The sequence below is a fragment of the Calidris pugnax genome, unplaced genomic scaffold (assembly GCF_001431845.1).
Source record: "Calidris pugnax isolate Ruff unplaced genomic scaffold, ASM143184v1 scaffold133, whole genome shotgun sequence".
NCBI classification, from domain to species: domain Eukaryota; kingdom Metazoa; phylum Chordata; class Aves; order Charadriiformes; family Scolopacidae; genus Calidris; species Calidris pugnax.
Genome location: NW_015090977.1, coordinates 6,184,582 through 6,208,336, shown reverse-complemented (window position 1 = coordinate 6,208,336; position 23,755 = coordinate 6,184,582). Strand labels below are relative to the sequence as shown.

At 44.5% G+C, this 23,755-nt stretch overlaps 1 protein-coding gene across 1 annotated transcript in view; it reads left to right on the top strand.

The window, feature by feature from the left end:
* The window catches only part of MYBBP1A (MYB binding protein (P160) 1a), a 72,516-nt gene that overhangs the window by 34,239 nt on the left and 14,522 nt on the right, over nucleotides 1–23,755 (top strand). The window contains exon 24 of the mRNA XM_014952982.1: nucleotides 20,596–20,709. Within this exon, the coding sequence (XP_014808468.1) occupies nucleotides 20,596–20,709 (114 nt within the window). The remainder of the gene's footprint in view (nucleotides 1–20,595; nucleotides 20,710–23,755) is intronic.

Genomic DNA, 23,755 nt, shown 5'->3' with positions numbered 1-23,755 from the left:
AAGGGTTGCTCGACCAGGGAAGGGGGAGGGTGTCATCCCACCCTGAATTCACTTAGTACCTGTTTAAACCTATACATCAGAAGGATGCAAGATGAAGATCTGTGTGACACTGGACCTGCAAAATCACCTTATTTCATGCAGTCGTGTGTCTGAGGTGGAATTCTTGCCTTTTGTGAGACCACACTGACTGCAGGACGCTAGGAATCATATTCTGCCTGTTCAATTGCACTGTGACTCTGGCAGTGGTGCTTTGAATGCTCACTGTTACCTGGTGGCTGGCCTATTTTTCCAAATCTGCAATTCTTGAAGTGAGGAGCTAAAGAAGAAAGGCTGATGTCCTGGAGGTGCCTGAGTGCAAGTTATAATGTTTCAGGCTTTTAAAAAATGAACACACTAATGTTTGGCTGTCTTTCATTTATTGAACTGAGAAATCTGGTGGGTTTTTTGTGGGTTTTTTTTCACTACAGTAGTAGTTGAGATCTTTTTCTTAAAGTCTTGTTGATCCTTCTTTTCCCATATGTATCAGTTAAACCACTATATAACTTAAAGCTGCGCTGTCTTCTCAGAATATGCCCTGCCTCGTGCCTGTCATGTGTTCTTGCGGATAGAAATTGTATCAGTTAAACCACTATATAACTTAAAGCTGCACTGTCTTCTCAGAATATGCCCTGCCTCATGCCTGTCATGTGTTCTTGAGCTGTTGTCTTCTGTAGAAAGAAGTGGATAGAAATTGTGTCAAATTACTATATTCTAAGTGGCTTTTCAAAAGTACCTATAGTGTGTGAGAAGTACTACAAGTTAAAGAAAGAAGGTGGTAAAGAATGAAATTTTCAGGGTAGTCTAGTCCAGTTTGTTGGATGAAGTTTTGAGGACACACAGTAATGTTTGGCTGTCTTTCATTTATTGAACTGAGAAATCTGGTGGGTTTTGTGGTTGTTTTTTTTTTCACTACAGTAGTAGTTGGGATCTTTTTCTTAAAGTCTTGTTGATCCTTCTTTTCCCATATGTATCAGTTAAACCACTATATAACTTAAAGCTGCGCTGTCTTCTCAGAATATGCCCTGCCTCGTGCCTGTCATGTGTTCTTGCGGATAGAAATTGTATCAAATTACTATATTCTAAGTGGCTTTTCAAAAGTACCTATAGTGTGTGAGAAGTACTACAAGTTAAAGAAAGAAGGTGGTAAAGAATGAAATTTTCAGGGTAGTCTAGTCCAGTTTGTTGGATGAAGTTTTGAGGACTGAGGTCCTAAAACTCAGTCACACTGACTCTGACCTTGCACTTGCTGTAGTGGCCAGCAGAAATGTCTTCAGTGGTAGGAAAATGAGACTGGTGCCCACCTCACAATCTTTTTGTACTTCTAAGCAAATCTAATAGCTTTCTTTTACCGGGAAGGTGCTTACACCTGAGTAAAGTGTAGCTCCCATCCCCTACCTGCATACGTGTGCTCTGAGTAGCTTAGGTACAAATGACAGCTGGGGATATAGTCCCCAGTGAAAAGACTGGTATGGGAAAATGGCAGGTCATCAAAAATGGAGCTTGTGCTGTACCTTTGAGGTGACCTAGAGGTAATGAATTGCGTTAAGCTGCTGGCACAGCTGATCCTGATGGTGGCACACAGCCTTGCAGTTAGCTGGGCAGATGTGTGCAGCACTCACAGGTGGGGAGGCTTGTGCTGCTGTGTTGACTAAGGATGTTGCTGTCAGTCTGATGTCTTCCACAGGCCCTAAACACATTCTCTCAAATTCTGTTTAGGAAAAAAAAAAAAAAAGTACGTGAGCTTGTTCTCTCTTCCTCCTTTCTTAATGCAATTTTATCTTACTACTGCAGTTGTTTTCCAGGAGACCTTAACCTTCAAATTGCTTTCTTGAGCCTTGTTCCAGTGGGTGCAGTGTTGCTTTTTCAATACGTACAAAAGGCTTGGTTTTTTGGCTTGTGCTGATGGAGCGCAAACAGGGGATCAAGATGTGTTTAATTTAATGATTGTTGCATGACTCAGCTACATACCAGAACCCTCCTGAGCCTTAGGTGAGGAATGTCTTCCTGGTTTATTTTTAGCAGCTTTAGTAGGATGAGCATAGCTACAGTAACAGTTCTGTAACTGCGTGCGTGCTTGGGCTGTCCCTCTCATGCTGTTATAATGAGCACAAACCCCTTGGTGGTGCATTGTTAATTGTGATGAGGTTCTTACTCTCCCCTCCCTCTCCCCCGCCGGCATTCTCATACATGCTGGGGTTGCCAAAGGACTAGATGAGTCCATGAACTAATGCTTCTACCCTAAAAACTTCCTCTTAGCCTGAGGATCAAGTGAAGAAGGAAAATGTGTAGCTGGTTGCACAACTAATGCTTCTACCCTAAAAACTTCCTCTGTTAGCCTGAGGATCAAGTGAAGAGGGAAAATGTGTAGCTGGTTGTATTGAGGTACTCAGTGTTACTGCTGATGGCAAGTGCATACTCCAGGTGCCATCTCTGAACTGGAAACAGGCTGAAGCACAGCCTCTCTGGAAGCCTGGACTGGAATGACCATGCTTTTCCCTGAGAAATCCTGCTTGTTGACCAGTGGTGTTGGAACCAGTTTGGAAAGGAAGATTAGTAAATGAAATATCCACTACTACCAGCAAAAAGGTGTTTCCCCGTCTCACTTGTACTGGGAGACACTTACACCACTTCTGGTCTGTAACTTTGTCCTAGGGTTTAGGCAAATGATTTGATACCCACCCCTTATTCTTTTCCCTTGGGAAAGGCACTAGGAGTGTACATTTCAACGCCATTACTAAGAGCCTTTGCAATTACTTTTGCATTGTCGTCACACATCAGTTTGAAAACATTCCTGTCTTCTTATTTACATTTAAAGCTATATTGATTGAGGATGTTGCAGTAGCTGGGAGCATAATGATGCTATATTTGTCCATCGAGTGAGTTTATTTTCTATGACTTGGCTAGAACTCTGCAAAGCTGAGCAGAGCTGTCATGAAACTAATAAAAGTCATTTTACTTAGTGTGGAGATGAGAATGGGCACTGAGACAGAGTTCAAAATGTCGTCTTATGTCATATAGATTCATTAATATTTCAAAATGTGTTTTTATAAAGCAGTCTGTGTCAAGGAACCCTTTAAGATCTATCTAATAGTGTATTTTAGGTAAGTTGCTAATTAATCTTGGTGCTTTGGCAGTCTCCCCAAAGGGATCAAGCATATAGAGACATAATTTTACAGAACTGAAGCAATTCTGTGCCAGAGCTGCCATCACCAGAAGAGTAAAATGTGATCCCAGAGTCCTGCCAAAGAGGTCTTGGCTGGCTGACAGTTACCCTTCTGAACGGTTTATGTCCTGTGTAAATATCTAAGTTAAGAAGTAATTAAACTTTAATACAGCAAGAACAGTAAAAGCTCTGCAAAGCATCAGAAGGCAGCACCCCTGGGTGTGTGTGTGGGGGAGTGTTCCTCCTGGTGCTGTGGGGGATGAATGGATCACTCCATTAATGCACTGTGCCATGCCTGCCTTCTCACAGCGAGCTTCCAGCAGGTGGTATAGGAAGGACTTGTTATGGAATATTTTTGCATAAGCTGTTACTAATAATGAAGGAAAATAAACCTCCCCAGATAAGTGCCATCACCAGTTGAGCTCTACCTCCTTTGCATCAGAAATGAGAACCGGGTTCTGGTGCTAGCTAAGCAATAGGCCATGGCTGACAGGTACCATTCCTTCAAAGCATCCTCCCTCCCCTCACCAGAGGTAGGACACTCAAATGTGACTGTGTCCTCTGTGGAGGTGTCACTGAGGGGAGGGCTTGTCCCAGGGTCTGGTTGAGGTGAGCAGACCTTTGGAGGGTGAGTTACCCACAGACAGACAGCTTCTTGGGGGATGTGGTGTTCCAGTGGCTGTTGCCTGCAGACTTCTTCCCTTTTGTCTTCCTCTCTTCAGTCTGCACCCTCTCTTCAATGAAGAGAAATCACTTGCAGCTGGAAAACATATGTCACACTGAAATGCTTTGGTTCCAGTCAGTGTCCTCTTCCTGTTTTTGTTTTGTGTAAGGAGCTGGTCAAGGAGATCCTGTGCTTTTGCAAGGTGAAGCTGAACTATGGGTGGGCTCTTGCACATTTTTGAGCGATTTGATCAGGAGGCAGCAGAGCCCTGTGACATGTACTGGCTCTAGGTATGTAAACTGTCCCTCGGAAGTCAAAGGGGAAACAGTTGAATGCGTAAGTGCTTTGCTGGGTCAGGGCCAGAGTGCTCTACGTTTTTGTGTAGAGATTTTTCATTCCTAGGCCTTTAGGATGGTTGTGGATTATTGCATCCCAACCTTTCATTTTTGAGAGTGTTTCTTGCATTGGGAGAGCTTAAAGAAATTGTCTTCCTTTGGCGAGTTGGAGGACATTGACAGCATCTATAAATAGTCTCTGATGTTCTTTGGAAAGGTGTCTGATGCCATAGTGAAAACGTAGCTCTGATGAACTGCTTTATAAGCCATGTTTCTGTCTCCCTTTCCTCTCATTTGTGTGAGCTGGTTGAAAGTTTAAAAGGATGTTTAAATTTTTCAGGTCCTGCTGACTGCATTTAAGCTGAGTGCTTGAAATCCTGCTGCATGAGTTTTCACTTATATTTGGATTGAGAACTTAGTGTGCTCGTGGTGTATTTCAGTCAAATAAGGGACCTCATGACTGCATGTGCAGGGTCTCTTTGGAGCGTTTTTTGGTGCATGTTGTCAGCTGTTTATGTTTGTTTATTTTTTCCATCATATCGAGCTTTTTCATTGCAGTTCTGGGGGCCTTTTAATGGCCCCTTTGTCTTCTGCAAAAAGATAGATCTGTCTGCCTAGCAGATAGATGCCTGCACTGCCCACATACAAATCCATAATGATACCAGGCATTAATTTACTGGCACAGAGAAACTGCCCTGTTGGTCACAGAATCACAGAGGCTGGAAGGGACCTCTGGAGATCATCTCGTCCAAGGCTCTGCCAGAGCAGGTCCACCCAGAACAGGTTGCACAGTGTCCAGGCAGGGTTTGAATGTCACCAGAGAAGGAGACTCCACCACCTCCCCGGGCAGCTTGTGCCAGGGCTCTGCCACCCTCACAGGAAAGAAGTTCCTCCTCATGTTTAGGTGGCTTACCCTGTCTCTGGGCACCACTGAAAAAAGACTGACCCCATCCTCCTGACACTCACCCTTTTGAGTGTTTGTAAGCACTGATCAGATCCCCCCTCAGCCTTCTCTTCTCCAGACTAAAAAGACCCAAGTCCCTCAGCCTTTCCTCATAAGGGAGATGCTCCAGGCCCCTCATCATCTCTGTAGCCCTCTGCTGTCCCCTCTCCAGCAGTTCCCTGTCCTTCTTGAACCGAGGAGCCCAGAACTGGTCCCAGTGCTCCAGATGGGGCCTCCCCAGGGCAGAGCAGAGGGGCAGGATGACCTCCTCGACCTGCTGGTCACACTCTTCCTGGTGCCCCCCAGGATGCCCTTGGCCTTCTTGGCCACAAGGGCCCATTGCTGGCTCATGGTCCTCCATTTCTCCTCAGAGCTGCCCTCCAGCAGGTCAACCCCCAACCTGTCCTGGTTCATGGGGTTATTTCTCCTCCGGTGCTGTACCCTACACTTGCCTTTGTTGAAGTTCATTAGGTTCCTCTCTGCCCAACTCTCAGGCCTGTCCCAGTCTTTATATTCCACCATACTCAGCGCAGCACAACCAGAACATGAAAAAGCTCCTACTTGCCTCTTGATTCTGATTGTGGTGATATAGACTGTGTTTTTTCTGCCTGCTGCCGTTCACTGAATTTCACTGAATTTCACTGAATTTCTAGAGTTGGAAGGGACCATAGAGATCATCTAGTCCAACTCCCCTGCTGAAGCAGGATTGCCTAGAGCTTGTCAGAGCATGTTACTCAGGAGCATCCAGGCGGGTCTTGAAAATCTCCAAAGAAGGGGACTCCACACCCTCCCTGGGCAGCCTGTTCCAGGGCTCTGTCACCCTCACTGTGAAGAAGTTTCTCCTCATATTTGAGTGGAACCTCTTATGTTCAGCTGATTGTGTTGGTGATCGTGTAGCAAATGCTCAGTAATGGAGGAAACATTCTGGTCTATTGCTGGGAAGAAATAAGAAAATTAAAAGGTCACACAGGCTTTAGTTGCTACTGTAAACATGGCTGCTGGCAGGAGCCATCCACAGTTGGAACTGAGCAGGAGCATTAACAGCCCTGCATATCGGATGGACTTGCTGAGTTTGATATATGCCATACTGCAGTGATTTTCCAAGACTGAGTAATTTCCAAGCCTCCTAAATTAAACTTGCCATCTGACACATGGGGAGTTGATAGTTTTTCAGAAGAGAGTGAACCACCCAAGTGTGTTCTGCTCAGCCTGACAAACACAGCCCCTTCGACTGTTTGATGAGGAGATCCTTGGGTAGAGCAAATGGGAAAAGTTTGCTTGGAGGCAAGGTCATGGCCATGTGTTTAATAACAGCATAACATAAACAGGAGGGGAAGAAATGTCTGTGGTTGTGAGGAAATTGGTGACTATCTCAGTCATATGGGCTCGTGTTATATTCATGCTACAAAACATTATAAAAATGCCAGGGTAGAATCCTGTTTTGTTGAAGTTTTGGGTGGTGATTTCTGCCGTATTTACAGTGACCTATTGGATCTTGGTTTGGAAATACTAGCAAGGGCGTTGGAATGGTATTTTGTTGGCAGGTGAAGAAAGATTAGGGCTTCTGCAGTGTAAAATGAAATGCCAACGTGGGCTGTATTTGCTGACAAGGATGTTTTAAGAGTTCCTGTAGAAAGTGGTAGGTCCCTTTTTGTTGTTTTTGCAGGTGGGGGAGGAATGGGGTTTGGCTGCTTCTGTTTCAGCTTTCCCTTGGCATGTATTAAAATGCCACTCTGCAGAAGTTAAAGCACGAGAAAGGAGTTAGGATTCCTCTGCAGGATTTCTCAGCAACCTCTTTGCTGAACAGGGTCTCGAGCCACATCCCCCACCCCGAGGGCAATGCCTGTCCTGTCGTGGTGCTTCTTGCGGTGGATTCTGCAAAACAAGATCTGTTGGCGAGCATCCGAATCAATGAATCCACAAAGTTCAACCCAGTACAATTTCCAATTTTATTTTTTTTTGGCTTAGCAGTACTGTTTATTTCAATGTTCCAAGCTAACAGTTTTACTGACGTGCAAATCCTTTTTTTTTTTTTAAATACTGCTTGAAAGCAAAACTTCAATCGTTGACGTTTGAGTGAATTGGAATTCTAATTTCTCATTATCTGCTGATAAATGTTCTCAGAAGATGAAAACCTTTGTCCTTGCAACTTCAAGATCCGTCTAGTGAATGGGGAGCAGCAGCTAAAAGGCACACAGTGCCTAGGCAACATGGGTTTGTTGGGTTTGGGTTTTTTTTTTTTGAATGCGTGCTGCTCTTAAATCTCCTAAATTATTAAATTTGACTGTAGCAAAATCTCTTTAAATAGGCTGCATTATACGGTAGCTGCCTTCTGAATAGCCTGAGAAAATCCTATTGCATTTCTCTCCTGAATCGAGGAAGATTGGCTTTGTTGTGTGGAGGAGATGTCTGGCTTAGGAAGTGTTGGGAGGAGAGGGAACTGGAGGGAACAGTGTTGGTCTTGGCCTTACCAAGGTGTGCCAAGTAACTTGAGATGTCAGTGGAGCTTCTTGATGTTTGATAATACAACATGTGTGCGTGTAAAAGAAAAGCAGACAAAATGAAAGCTTTGGGGATGGGTTGTTTGGTGCTTTTGTGGAGTGGAGCTTCTTGATGTTTGATAATACAACGTGTGTGCATGTAAAATAAAAGGAGACAAAATGAAAGCTTTGGGAATGGGTTGTTTGGTGTTTTTGTGGTTTTTTTTTCAACAGCCAGGGTCAAGAGAAAGGATTTTGGCCCAGCTGATTTCACAAGAGGTCTCTTGATATTTGGTAACGTTTCTTTGAGCCACAGCTACTGGAACATCCTGTGAGAAACTTTCTTTGATTTCTTAACAAAAGAGCATTTCTTGCTCTGGTATTTAGAGTGAGGAGCTTGTGAAAGTGAAATGGAAATGCTCCAAAATAAACAGGGCCATATTAAGAAACCAAATTGTCTTAGATTTTTTTTCTTTTTTTTATTGTGACTTTGTTTTTAACTTGGGAGAGAAGTGTGTTTGGGAGTGGAGAGAGAAATGGGTATGTTTCCTGATTATTATTATTATTATTTTTTAATGTGGGAATGGAGAGGCTTGGATGCATTGCACAGAATCTGCTGCTGTTCTTTTCTCCTCTTGTCTCAGCATGTCCTCTGGTACCAATATTCCCCACCAATGTTTCAGTCCTCTCCTTGGGCATTATGGAAAGAGCAAGAAAACATCAGTGCTCAAGGGCACTTATTTGTGTTCTGCCACTGATTTACCTTGTGTTCCTGTGGCTCATTTAATTATGGCATCTTTTTATCTTTCAAGAATTTAGGATAATAAGATATTGACATTTTTTTTTTTTTTGGAGGGAAACATTAAGACTGATTGGCCTTTCTGATATGGTAAGTGGTTACCCCTGGGAGAAATGAATCTCTGTGTTCACCAAAGCAGCAGACCAATATATGGATTGTTCTGTATGGATTGCTGTGTCTAGGGGTTCTGCTTGTTGGCCTCTGCTGAAAGAAGAGCACAAGGTAAATAATGTCTTCCCCAGCCCTGAATGCTCACTAGCTCTATATTTATTGTATGCAAATTCAGATATTCAGAACTAGTGTCTGATACCATCAGCCAGGCCTGGCCTGGGAGTCCAGTGTGTTCTTTTATGTGTTCTTTTATATGTTCTTTATTTTGACTGCCGAAATGTCCTGCAGACCCTTCATCTCAGGCAGAAAGCCAGTCAGTGAAGCCCAGGATTTACTGTGCAGATACCCTCGGAAAAACTGCAGTGTCAAATCGTCTCCCTGTGTGCACTCGGTCTCATCTCTACTGCCTTTAAAATCTAGCAACATCTTATTTCTGTCACTAGTTCTTGTTAGATTGTGGCGACCGTAGGAGGGAACTTTGATATTTTATTTTTTTCTAAATTACTTTTTAATTATTTCTTTCTCCCCTCCTTCCCCAGCTGCCAGCAGAAGGAAGCAGCTGTCTGTGTGCCCACTTGTGTTGGGCACCAATGTCCTGTTGCAGTGAGCAGGCTCTCATCAGTGGGCTCCTCTGGTCAGGCGAGTGTAAGATGGGGCTTTTGCTTTGACAAGAACATCCTCCAGAGCACTGTTTGCAGAGGAGTCAAACATGGAAAAAAAATCCACTCCTCAGCAGCAGTGGAGAGAATGTGATTTGCAGAGTCCCTGATTAAACCAATTAAGTAATGATGTTTTAGGGCAAGAGGAAACCTGTATGTAAGTGAATACTGTGTATGTGCTCTGGTCTGCAGGCAGCCCGGCGTCTTGACTGTTAGTCCTGGGCTTTCTGTTGGCTCAAGTACATTTAAAAAAAAACATATTGGTATGACTTTGTCAGTGAAAGCAATAACTATTTTTACCTGTAGGGCTAAGGCTGACATAACTCGTTTAGGTGCAGCTGCATTACATAAAAGTGGTTTCTATGGGGTGTAGCTCATTCCACGTTTCCAGCCAGATTGAGCGGTGGTGGTTTAAGTGCTTGTGTCTTGCAATAGCTGTTGTCATGTTTGTGGAGGAGGAGGATGTGCCACCGTGGCTAATGTGATAAAACTTCCTGTAGTATAGACGAGTACTCAGTGGCAGCAGAATAACAGCTCATCTGATCGATGCGACAGCTGCTGTTCAGAGCCTTGGGAGTAGTAGTAGAATCGTATAGATTTCTTAACTTCTCATTGCTGCTGCTTAAAGCAGGACATCTGAGCCACGGGTGAAGAGGTTTATGAAGGATAATAAAACTAAAGAGGAGAGTGGAGTCAGCAGGAGGGGCAGAAAGATGAAGATTTCTTCACAGTCAGTTTTGTCTCAATTGCTGTCTTCCAGGGAGTTTTGTTCTTTTTCAGTAAGCAAGGTAGTAAAACCTCAAATGCAAAAGCAGAACTTCTAAAGTGGGGGCTAAGATCTGAGTGCAGCACCGTGTCCTGTGCATTTGTTTTTTCCCTACTTGCAGATGTTTTAGCAAGAGATTTCCACCGTCCCTGAGTCCTTGGTGTTGAGCCTGTCTCATAGAGGTGAGACCCAATTCTCCTGCTACCCAGCAGGAAATGAGCAGGTGATTGCTTTTCCATTTTTTCCATTGCTGAGATTAGTGACTGAGAAATTGGCACAGGAAGCCATGGACCTGTTGGAGTGGGTCCAGAGGAAGACGGTGAAGACACTGCGAAGGCTGGAGCCCCTCTGCTGAGGACAGGCTGAGAGAGTTGGGGGGTTCAGCCTGGGGAAGAGAAGGCTCCAGTGAGACCTTAGAGCCCCTTCCAGTCCCTCAAGGGGCTCCAGGAGAGATGGGGAGGGACTCGTGATCAGGGAGGGGAGCCATAGGATGAGGGGGAAGGGTTTTAAACTGGAAGAGGGGAGATTGAGATGAGATCTCAGGAAGAACTTCTTTGCTGTGAGGGTGGTGAGAGCCTGGCCCAGGCTGCCCAGAGAAGCTGTGGCTGCCCCATCCCTGGAGGGGTTCAAGGGCAGGGTGGAGGGGGCTTGGAGCAACCTGGTCTGGTGGGAGGTGTCCCTGCCCAGGGGGTGGGGGGTTGAAACTGGATGATCTTTAAGGTCCCTTCCAACCCAAGCCATTCTATTATTCTGTGATTCTACGATATGTTCCAGAAGCTTAAGAGGACACACAAACCCTTGTGCTTGCAAACTACTGGTTAGCTTGTTTAGAAACTATCTAGAGAGAGGGATGTTGGCTGTTTCAGAGGTTTAATAACAAAAGTTAACATAAAAACCCCACAAACCCAACAGAGTTCATTAATCATTTTTTGCACTAGCAGGCCTAAAGAGATCATCTACATGATGATGATCAAATGAGCAAAATGTGTCTCGTGTGTGACAGTTATTTTCAATGTGCTCATATCCAAGCTGCTGTGAGTTGTTTAAAGGTTCCCGGATGGAAAGCATCCTGCTGTATCTGCGGAAATCTGCTTTTTTACTAGGAAGGAGGAACAGGTACAATCTACTTTGCATGAAACTGGGTTGCAGTGCAAGGTTGGCTTATTCTAAAACACTGAAAATCACAAGAGCTTGATGAACTGGGCTGTTTGGTGGGAGCACGCTGAGTAAGATTGCCTTTCTCGTCCAAGGTAGTAAAATGTGATTTAGGTGTCACTTAAATGCTTTACATGTTGTAATTAACTAGCCTTGCAAATTTTTTTCTTATCCATTTGTTGCAGGAATTTAATTTAAGCTGTAATCTATCAGGTGTTTTGATCACTTTTTGGCAAGGAGAATTTTGTTCCTGGGCTCGTAAATCTCCAATTTGGTGTATTTTTGGCAAGGCCAGGCTGGGAGAAACTCTTTTCTGGCCTTGAGCACGGTGCTTGGTGCAGATGGAAGGTGTGGGAGCAGGGGGTAGGGGCTGAGGGGTGTGTGGGGGTTCTGCTCAGTGTTTACTTCTACTGCATTATTGTTCCTTGTCTGTTCCTGGAGGCAGGAGGGCAGATTTTCAGACTTGCAAAGGTGCCTGGTGGGACAACTTCTGTGCTGGCCAAATTGTACCCTGCTCACGTTCTCAGACAGTGATACTGGACCTTGTCAAGGCTGGCTGAGGGAACATCTTGAAAGAGCTGATTAATTAGCCTGAAGACACTGGATTCAGGGAATACTGAATGCAGCTCCTGAGAGGCGTGATCGTGCAGCAGAGGGTTTCATGGGCTTTCTTGGGCCAGCGTGGGCTCTCTCTGCTGCTGCTTGCAGGCACCAGGGGTCTGTGTAGTGCCGGATAACATGGCTGTCCTGCTGAGAGCAGGCCGCCCAGCCGCGGCACCGCGCTGTGGCAGTGCTGTCACACAGGCCTGCTTTGCCCGTGTCCCTGCAGGCAGGAGGATCTCTCTGTGCGTGGGGCACAGCAGGGCTTCCAGCTCTGCAGGAACCTGGCAGCATCTCCGGGTCAGGCAGGACAGAGGAGGCAGCCAGGAAAAGGGCACTTTCTGGGTCCCTTCATCAGAGGGGACAACAGGGTAAATTTGGGTTAAAAGCAGCTGAATTTAGAATGCTGCCTTGGAGCATTAGCAGCACATTTTTAAACCAAGAAAGAGTTATTGAAATAGGTGTTCAGGTGTCCTGGCATGGGCAGTTCTGTGTAACCAAACATGCCAACCATATTGTCGTGATTTACCGTGGTGTTGCCATTTATCCCCACTTGCCACTCTGAAACCCTTGAGTAGCAGCTAAATGATAATTTTGGCTTCGCTGCTTGCATGTGCCCTGTTTCAGCAGTGGTGAGGAAGTTAAAAATTAATTTTTGGTCTCAAAAATAGCTTTCTTAAGCCACAGCCAGGACTTTGCCTTATTCTCCCTTCCCCTTGAATTTGAAACATGTATGGAACGTGTGTGTGTGTGTGTGTGCCATGTGAAATACTGCAGTTACAGCTTGTGGGCTGAGGGAAATCAATTTGGCAAGTGTTTCTTAATCACCTCTGGTTTCCACTTTTTACATCTAAAGCCTTCAAATAAGTTTTGTAAGTAAATAACTGGCATTTGATGCTTGTTCAGTGAGGATACTTCTTAAGGATCTTGAAGGATAATTTTTTGTTTGTCCTTAACTTAGAAAAGATTTTTTTTTTTTTTCCCTTGTCGCCTCCCCCAGAGAATTTGCAGCTTGATACTGTTGAGGTCAACAGGCTGTGTGAAACTCCAAACTTTTAAGTTAGTCACAAGTTTAAGACCTCTGTTAAGTACTGTCATGACAGTCCCTAGCCAAGAAGACTGTTTTGCCTGCAGTGTTGGAGTGCTCAGGCTTTTATAATTCTGATTATAATGTGTCAAGGGACATTAGGAAACTTGCATTTATATGGCATACATTGAACTGCTTTGCTGCTGTACTGCCTGCTGTGAACTTGCTGTATGGAACAGGGAACACCACTGTTGTGGGCCTTATTCTCCTTTCCCTTTCACAATTTCCCCTTTTGAATAAGCTTCTGGGCTGTCCTAACTTGGGCTCTGCCTGCCAAAGGGTATCAAACAAACGTGTAGCTTATAGGCTCAGAAATGCTCAAATGCACGGAACAAATGTGGTGAGAGAAATGAAAAGGCAAAGCCTGAAACTCAAAACTGCTCCGTTGGAGCCTTTTTTTCCAACCCACACTCAGTGTAAATGTAAAAATAGAGTAGTTGAGGTGTGGGAGCAGAAATGGGGATAGATTGGCACTTGCTTCGTGGCCTTGCATGCTATTTATTTGTTTCCTTTTTACAAAAGTTTTGACAGTAATTGGAAGAGGTTTTGCCGTGGTGCTCTGGTTATCCTGCCCTGTAGTGACAGATGACAGGTTATTCTCTTATAACCAATAGTCCTGTCAGCTGGAACTTGCTGTGGGTTTGGGGCTTTTTGGGGGGGTGGTTGTTTGTTGTTTTTTATAAGACATGTAACAAGTTGTAACTAGCTGAGGAATTTATTTCATAGTTTGACTATTTCTTAAAAATCCGAGAAAGCTTATTTAGAATTTCCCATGTTCTTGGCATATGTTCCTCTATCCCAGCTCTCCTGGTAGCATTTGTCAGGAGTGCAGTGTGTGATTCATGCAATTGCAGTCTCAAAGGGCTTGGTAGGTGAGAATTTCTAGAAGTGCAATTATTTTTATGCCATATCACTATGGTTGGAGAGAGTAGGCTTAATGCTGAGGATTACATACTGAGTGCTGCTGCTTTATAAGGTGTGCTGGCGCTGAATCCCATGTGCAGGCACGTCAGGTTATGCTGTAGCTTTGTGGCTGTAGCTTATATGCCAGAAGGGAGACATCAGTGCTCTGAAATACCAGTAGCCTGTGTGGTGTGATACCACCTGAATATTTTTGTCTCCTGGACTTCCAAGAGCAGTGAAATGATTCACGGACTCACGGGTCCTGGACTTCCAAGAGCAGTGAAATGATTCGCGGACTCACGGGTTCATGGATTTGACAATGTTGGAAGGGACCTCTAGAGATCACCTGGTCCAACTCCCCTGCTAAAGCAGGGTTGCCCAGAGCACATCACTCAGGAGCATCCAGGTGGGTCTTGAAGATCTCCAGAGAAGGGGACTCCACGACCTCCCTGAGCAGCCTGTTCCAGGGCTCTGCCACCCTCACCCAAAAGAAGTTTTTCCTCATATTTGAGTGGAATTTCCCATGTTCCAGCTTGAGCCATTGCCCCTTGTCCTATTGCTGGAAACCACTGAAAAGAGTCTGGCTCCATCATCCTTCAACCCACCCTTTAGGAACTTGTAAATATAGATGAGGTCTCCCCTCAGTTTTCTCTTCTCGAGGCTAAAGAGCCCCAGTTCTTTGAGCCTTTCCTCACAAGGGAGGTGCTCTAATCCCTCCATCATCTTAGTTGAACTACTTTGGACTCTCTCCAGTAGTTCCCTGTCCCTCTTGAACTAGGGAGCCTAGAACTGGACACAGTATTCCAGTTGTGGCCTCATCAGCGCGGAGTAGAGGGGGAAATGATGATGATGCTAAAGCTCCTGATGCTTCTTTGGTTCTAAAAATATATTTGAGTTGCACAAACTTGTAATTTTCCAGGTAATGTTTTATTTTTATATATATTTTATATCTATAAAGGGGAAAAAGTAACCTTTCCACACTGGTGACATGCTCCACCTTGTTGAAACTGTGACCATGATGCAAAAATGATAGGCATAAAGTGGGGAAAATTTGACTTGATGTCTTTGGTAAGCATTTACACTCCCCACTGCTGCTGTTACAATGTGCAGGGAGGTCTGATGCAGCTCAAATACTATCCTGGGTCAGACCTTTCCTGTCCTGCCACGTACTTCAGGCCAACTAGTTAAACTTACTGCTGCTCTCCTGGAAGCTGGGAATGCCAGAAAGGAATTCGGAAGGGTTAGTCAGCTGTAGCCTGCGAGCTGCTTTGAGATCATCTGACAAAATGGCTCTGTGAAAACTCTGATTTGGTGTTTGGGGTGTTGCAGTGTGGGCACATCTTGCATTTTTTGCTCCTGGGATGGTGGCAGTTGGTGACTGCTGATTTCAGTGTCTTTTCTCATGGGATTGTGTCTCTGTGCAATCTTTTTTTCACTTGCAAGGCCACCTCCAGCCAGCCTACTGAAACACTTGGGACTGAGAAAACCATTTCTTTTCGCATCAGAAACAAGTATCTTCCTATTAACAGCGTGCTTTTCTTTGAAAAACAAGCCTGAATTTAGGTCATGCTTTCATCTCTTCAACTTTACAAACAGAATCTGCACATCATTGCAAAGGCTTGTTTGTTTTCGGCCTTTCTCTTTCACAACTGCAGTGATTGAAAGACACCTTGATCTATTCCCCTGTAGATGGTGAGTCACCTGCGCGGCTGCTCTTCTCACCTACGTGGCTCCTACCCTGGGCTAGATATTTGCTTTCAATAAGAAAACAGTGGCTGAATTGGTAGGGGTTAATCCGTTTCTTGCCATTTTAAATAGTCAGGCTGCGTGTCCTTCCCTGCGAAGGGTAAAGGTGGGTTGTATAACCCAGCAGCCCCGCCAGCTTGCGCTCCTTTTTAGCATCTAAATAAGGTAGGTGAGCACATCTGGGAATTACCAGTTACTGCAGGGAGCACGTTTTACTGTTTCAAAAAGAAATCTTGACCGTTTATACTGAATCACATTTTGTGTAATCATTGTAGATAAGGAAGAAATAAACAAAGCTGGCAGAAAATCACAGGGTCAGCACTGCAGTTAGTTATTGTTTGTTCTCTTCTCCCACATGGACGGATAACGAGTGTTTCTGCCTCATTTAGTCCTATGGTTGATAGATATATGTGGGAGTGTATGGATGTATCTGCTATCCCTGCTTGAACAGACTTCACTTTTGTTTATTTCTTTATTATTTTTTGGTCTTTCTTTTGAAAAACTAACATTAAGGAGAAAATGTTTTAATTAGGCAACTGAGTGGCTCAAAGGGCACAGGATGGGCTGCAGCATTCTCCTCCACCCATAATAAAAGCTCTAATATGGCTGTCAACTGCTTGAAACTATTCTCACACATTCTCATTTCAGAGATTGTGCATACGGGGGGCCGACAACTTTCACTTCTGAACTGGACTGCACTTTGGTAGCTGGGAATTATGGGTCTCTAGCTATTTTTGTCCATTTGTGAAGTGTTGATAATACTTGGCTCTCTTGTTGGGCTGTCATGAAGGCAGCAGGCTTGATTTAGGACTGAGAAAATGCAGAGAATCCTCTATGATATTCTTGGAACAGCATTGTTCTGGCAGCCTCCAAAAGTGCCAAATGCTTGTAAGAAATTAAAAAAAAAATATCAGTGATGCTGGGGAGGGCAGAAGGGAGAGGGACAGAACTGGGTAGTTTGTGAGCTCCAGGATTTTGTGGAAGTACTTTCCAAACTTCAAATTGCTGCTGGTCTGTGACGTGATGGTAAAACATGCAACTGGTCCCTGTATCTTGTATAAAAGACGCATTGTGGACATGTTAAGTGTAATAATGGACTGTGAGAAATTATGGGGGTTGCTGGCATTCTAATGCGAAAGATTTGAATTAGCTGGGGTGGCTCTGCTCCTCCTAAGGTGTTCCACGTGTGGCCCCGCACATCAAAAGTCCTGATGGGGAGGTAGGAATTGATTGGCTGTGTAGGGTCAGTGCCTCTAATGAACAGGTCCCAGCTGCTTCTGAGGAAGGAATCAGGTATGTGATGTGTGTGTTGGGAAAGTTTCCTTTTCCTACTGTTCCTTTTTTCTACTGCTCAGCAAGGAGCAATTTTCTGGCACACATGTATGTTCTTGCATGCGTGCACACACACAGTAGAACCTCTGTTTCACAGGACAGAAAATAGTAGATTTCGTGACTATTTTTTATTTCTAAAGGATCTTTTTGGATGATTAGTACTGCCACAGGAGCACCTTCAAACAGTAATGGCGTGTGTTTTCAGAAGTGGCAAGCAATGGGAAGAGCCTCATTCTGGGAGATAGCTTGAAAAATCCTCTGAGCAGCCTGACTTTTTTTTGAGGCTGTTTTCATAAAAAACATTGAGTGTCTGGGCTCCCAAAAATCAGGCTAGTGTGATGTGTCGGGATGGGCAAGTGAGGTGGCTTGTGGTATCTGGAAACTCTGGCTAGCCTAAAGCAGGTGGGCGTGGGAGATTAACATTCACTTCCAAATTCATAAATGTTCACACCTCTGGGTGAACACCAAGTAGAATGGGTCTACTTTCTGGTGCATCATATCCATTTATTTGAGAAGGTAAACCAAGGAAAACGAACTGCAGAGAGGGAGCTGTTCCTTTGTGACCTCAAGGAAATGGTTCCTAGAGATCTGACTTGCTTTGGGTCTTTCCTTGCTTTTGCAAAGTGCTCATCCTTAACCCCTCTTCTATTAGATGATAAAGCATGTGGTACCTGGTGAAGCTCCTGCAGGTCATGAAAACAATTCCTCTTTGAGTGTTTAAAATCCCTTTTGTGATTCCTATTGTTGCCTCGTTGCCAGGAACTATTCTATGGGGAGCTGTTTCATGCCCTACCAGCCCGTGGGCTGACGTTTCTCAACCTTGACAGATGAACTTGTGGCTGAAAAGCCATTGCTGAGGACCGTTACTTTCCAAGGTGATGTGGTCCTGGTTGCTAGATTGTTTTCTTTGAGTACATTGACTCATTAAGCAATCTTCTGATGACATCCAGGACCCTTTTTCACATACTGATAGATGCTGTGAGTGCGGTGTGATGGTCACACCTCCTTCTAAAGAAGAACCTTGGTGCCCCTTCTGTTTTGGTTTGAACTTGCAGAGATGGGATGGGATCAGTGGGAGGAGTGGGAAATGCTGTTTCCTACTGGGTTTGCCCTTGGACTGGGCTTGAAGAACTGGGGTTTAGGTTTGGTCCTGCCCCTGATTTTTCTGGCTGACTCTGCTGACGTCAGTTCCTCTCCCTGTGGTTTAACTTTTGCTATTTAACTGTGCAGTTTACTCTGGAAAAATAGGCTATGTGAGAGCGACGTGTTAATAAGTAGCTCTAGGAATAGAAGAGTCACTGACTCTGTGCTGAATATGATAACCTTAAACTACAGGACAGCACAGTATTGGGCACTGAGGACCTTATCATTATTAGTGTCACGTTTGCTCTCTGACTGAGATGTTCGTAAGCCAAATTCTATTTGGCCAGCAAGTAAATCTTTTATTTTATTTTTATTCTTTCAAATGAGAAAAGTTGTTCATGCTTAGTACTAAATTATCATTGGGTTAAAAAACAATCAGGAACCACGGGATTTTGTTGAGTGCAGCAATAGCAATGTTTTAATTATGTGAAACTCAAACCATATTTTCTCTTTGCTTGAATCTAATATATGGGCTGGAGGCATGAAAGCTATGAGAGTGACAAAATTACTAAAGAGTGATAGCCCCAGCCAGGACTGTTGGATGATGGGGTGTTTTGACTTCCTCATTTACGACACATGGAAGGGAATGTTCGGTGGATTTTTTTCCTTTCTTTTAAAATAATTTTCAAGCTTAGTGCTTACTGAGGACTAGGTCCCATTTGGGATCTGTTCTGTCAGTCCAGCATTTGAGCCTTAGGTCTCCAGAGCTTCTTGTTCCTTTGGATGGCTTTGATTTCTTTCCAGTTCTCTTTCTCATAGACTTGCAGTGCTCCCACCCACTGCTGACCAGTACCATTCCTGAGCAGGCCTCTGCTCCTCTGTGTGCCTCTTGAGGAAATCAGTAGCCCTGAGATACTATCAGGGTGGCTTGACAGGACCCTTCTCTGCACTTTGCACCCACTTGCAGTGTGAATGCTTTTCTAATTGTCAAAGAAGAGACAGTGCCTTGAGGTCTGTGACCCTGCTTGAGCCTTTCAGAATGAATTATGGCCTTTCATCTACTCCGAGGGTCACGTTCTCTTTGTAATTGCACTGAAGTGACTTTCCACTACATTTGGTACATGCATGCAGACATGCCATAATTTTTTCTGTAAGACACAGCCTCCCCATAATTACAAGGAATATGTAAGCTTGCCTGCCTCAAATATGGCATTGGGGTGCTCTCTCTCATTAAATCAACATAAATCTTTTGATGTAGACTTGGTGGTTCCCTGCTGCATTTTCTCCCTCGAGTAAAGAACAGAATTTCTCTTTGTCAGTGAAAGCTTGCTCCATTTGGATAATTCTCTTTGTTTGCCATACTGGTGCAAACTGGTGGTAAGCTTACAAAGACCTGTGACACAAATATGAGTGCTGGAATTATCTGATGGGGGACCTGTGTTCAGTGTCCTCTCCCTCACAGAAGCCTGGAGCATATTGTATAGGAAACGCAGACCTTTTTGAGCTCCTGAGGTGTCCTCTTTCACTGCTTACAACTTTGATTGTCTTACTGCTTTCAGGAGGTCCAGGGATTTCTTCTCTTCCCTCACATTGAATTCTTCAGTAAATAGTTCCCTAAAAATGCTCCAGTAGAAGCGTGGGTCCTGTATGGCCAGTTTTTAGCCTCCTGCTATGTATTTTCCAGGTATCTGGAGGCCAGGCTGGGTATCACCAGGCTGCAGTTCCTCTTGAGGCTTCTTAGATTTTGATTTTAATGGTGTCTTTGATAAAGAGTTTTACAAACCCCGCTCAGTTGTTTTCTGTAGGGTGGGTTCAGTTGTAATGTGTGGTTAAAAATGACAGTCCTGCCTTTCTTTGGATGAGATTAACCCTTGATGTAGTTCCCAATGATTTTTGGTATTTATACTTACATTCATTTTCCATCTGTGCGATGGCAGCTAGAGGCAACATTTTGTCTTTGCATGTGGGTAGAATTTGCTCACTAACTCCATGTTGCTACAAAAGTTTTCCCTTTAAATCCTCTAAGCTATTTGCACTACTCCTCATTAGTGTATTCTGTGTGTTTCTGTCATTTGATTTTGTCTCTTGCTGCATTTTTCTTGTACCTAAGAAAGCCTTAAAATAGGAATTTTTGGAATCGAAAAGGACTTGAAAAAACGTTGCAGATTACTATTGGTTTTCTAGTGGCTACTGTTTTCATTGCTGTGTTAATGTAGAGGCTTAATGAGCAAGTTTGACTCCAGGGCAAGGCTGAGTGCTGCTCTGAACAGCAGTTTCCATCTAGGGTTCCTTTGAAACGAAGCATTTGCTAACCTGCCAGCTTTTATTTTTGTTTATTTGTGCCTACTGTATTCAGGGCACGGTAAAGGGTACAGTCACGCAAAGGGCTGCCTGAAGACTTTCAGAGGCTGAAAGTGATGCACTCAGAGCAGCTACTAAAGCATATTTTGGATATTAATGCTTAAATCTAGAAATGGCGTAATCTCTCCCCTCCCCTTTGACCTTTTCTTTTATGTATCTGCATTCGACCAAAAGCCACCACTCCTTCTCCTATAGAGTGACTCTACCAGGGTCTAGAGAATGTTTTCTACCAGAGCAACATAAGTGTTGGTGAGGACATGCATCCCGGGATGCTGTGCTTGGCTAATTGCTTCAGGGGGGTATTTGCATTGCAAACACCTTCCCTAGAGAGTGCGGGGTCTCACGTCTCCTCTCCCTTTTCTCTTCCAGGGCCAGGCCTGCGTCCTCCTCCGGAGGGTTCTGCTAATTCCTGAGATGAAGCTCGTCATGACAAAGCAGGAGTGGGAGGAATTGATCAGAGAAAGCATCAGCCAAGCGACAGAGGTAACAAGCTTCAACATGTTCAATGTATAGATAGCACCTAATGGGTGCTGCTTTTGCCAGCGTGGTGCTTGTTCTCTGAGTGGGAGTCTGCGGCTGGGCTGGGCTTCACTCATCTTGGAGGGGTTGTGCCTGCTCGCACCAGGTTCTGAGCAGTGTCCACCAGGATTGCAGCATTCTTGTGACGCCCCCGTTTAGGTGTATTTTCACAGAGTGCAAGAAATACGCCTGGTACAGCTCGCCGGTGCCTGTGCATGGATCCAAGAGACAGAGCTCGAGTTTTAGAGAATACTCTCATGCAGATCAATTTAAAGCGGTTTTAAAAAATAAGTTTTGAACTGAAGGGTCTTGTGAACTTTTATTTGATTTCAGAAAATGTTATGGAAGTTCTGTATTTGAATGAACTTCAGGGCCAAAGGGACAGAGCTGAGGTGCACTATACCTAGTGCATTGCAGATTCTGCACCAGACTCCCTTGCTAATATTGTTTATCGGGGAAACCTTACAATACGTTGGAAAATAATTTGGGCAGAAAAAATAGTGACAGAAATTGCAGGGCACCTGATTCAGTGGCAAGTGTGGAGTGTACCTGAAGACAGTTTTTGGGTGCAGCTGTTATGTGGGAGGTGATCTGTGGGGCAGGAGACTGAAGAAGCAAATGCCATTCAATTATATTCTTGTGGATTGACGTGGGGGGAACCAAGCAGCTAAATTGATGTTATGGTGTGGTAACTAAACTTGATGACATGGGAGACTTCAGTCTTGGTGTTCCTACGTAACTGTAGTATTGACTTCTGTCTAAGTGTAGCTTTCATTCTTCACTTACTTCTTTAAATGCTGGTTACATGATAATTTAGGCCCTTCTGCAATTTACCATATTGGAACAGAACGATTAAGTCTGTTTTCCTTTGTCAAGGAGGGGTGAAATCTAACCAAGTTTAAATCAAGGTATCGGAGGTACTGTTTATAATTCTTGAGGCAGCAGGTAATCCTGGGTTTCATTAAATAGCTTTTATTTAATGGTTACGTCAGGAATCCAATAGGTGGAGTTAGGTATGATTTTATTTTCCAGCTACATAAAACATGCCACTCCTTCCAACCCGGCCATCTCCATGTTTCTGTCTGGCAGCTGGATACCTTCAGGACTCAGTGATTCACAGGGAAACCACAAACATCTAAAGTGCCTTTATGTTGTTCTTGTCAGGGAAAGTTTAGCAACTTGCAGCCCATTCAGTATTTTAATGAGCTTTGCTACCAGAGCTTCCTCGGTGCCTCTCATTTCTGTGGTCATCTATGTTTAAAGAAGAATTCCTGAGAAATATTGTCAGTTTGTTTGGGCTGTCCAAGGTATACCCTGCAGGCAGGAGGCCTCCCATACTATTAACTGGCAGTGGCATATAGGTGCTAGTTCTCTTCTTGGCCTGAAAAAGCCCTGACATAACATTTTTACAGAGTGCTCTGTTGGTGGACGTGTATGTATTGGTTTTTGTCTCCCTCCTGCTCCGTCCTTGCACTAACACAGTGGTGTGATTTCTTGGAACTGGGGTTGCAGGTAGTCTGTGTCTTTTTGGTGGCACAGAAATGCTCACTTACCTGAGTTATAGCTGTGAAAACGTGCAGTGGCTCTACAGTGCCGTAGAAAAATACTCATATCATGACCGATCTCTTTTGGAGAGGGTAAAATCCCTTGTAGCAGAAGTCAGAGCAAATTTAGAATCTGGAGAAAGTATGTGTTTGTCAAAGAGGGTAATCCACCATTAAAATGACTTGCTGAAGAGTTTATTAGCTCAGATCTCCAGGTGGGGACTGTGTGCCTGACTGAAAGAGGAGCTGCAGGCTGGGTGGAAGTTACGGGCTTGATGCTGAAATTATGGGTTGAGTTTGCTTGGACTGTGTTAGGCAAGAGCTTGGGCTAAACTATAGCCCTTTCTGTCCCTGATGTCCCCGTGTGCCTCTGATTACCCCAAGGGCATGGAGGTCTGGAAGTTACGGGCTTGATGCTGAAATTATGGGGTGAGTTTGCTTGGACTGTGTTAGGCAAGAGCTTGGGCTGAACTATAGCCCTTTCTGTCCCTGATGTCCCCATGTGCCTCTGATTACCCTGAGGACATGGAGGTAGTTTGCAGAACTGAGAGTTTCTCTTGCAGCTCCCTCTTGTCCCTTTTCATCTGAGACTTGTTTCGGTGGGCCGTTCCGGGTCACCCACGATTTTGGAGGTGGGCATGTAAGTAGGTAAATGTTGACTTGTGAATGCTTACCCATGAGAACCTTGACTGTGAGCAGTAGTTCATGATCCTGTGGAAAATGATCAAGCTTTATTGTCCTGGATCTAGTTGAAAGGTCTGCATTTGCTATCACTGGCCACTCCTGCCACCATCCCTCACAAATAGCTGTTTTAAGAGGAATAAATGATAATGCAGAATTTTATACCTTTCTTTGGCCCAGGGAGAAGTCTGAAATAACCTGGGAGGGCCAACTCTTTAACTGCCTATACTGATGTGCAGCTGTAATTCAAGCAGCAATATTGTGTACAGGGAAGCTGTCACCTGAGGGCTTTGCTCTCTGTGTCCTTGGTTAGATTTCATAGAATCATAGAATGGTTTGGGTTGGAAGGGAGCTTAAAGATCATCGAGTTCCAACCCCCTGGTTGGAAGGGAGCTTAAGGATCATTGAGTTCCACCTTCCACCAGCCCAGGTTTCTCAAAGCCCCATCCAGCCTGGCCTTGAACTCCTCCAGGGATGGGGTAGCCACAGCTTCTGTGGGCAACCTTCTCAGGCTCTCATCACCCTCACAGCAAAGAATTTCTTTCTAGTATCTAATCTAAATCTCCCCTCTTTTAGTTTAAAAACATTCTGCCTCGATTTGCAGGTGTGGGGCTGGTAGCTCTGGAAGTGCAGGGTTGTCATTGGAGGGGTAAGGCTGTGAGGGAGGGTGGGATGCTGTCTCCTGATGTTGGCCTTCTTGCCCTGTCTTGCCTCGGTGATCGCGTTGCACACCTGCAGCTCACTTGGTGGGGAGCAGGGAGCCTGAGATGGTTTTAGGCAGTGAG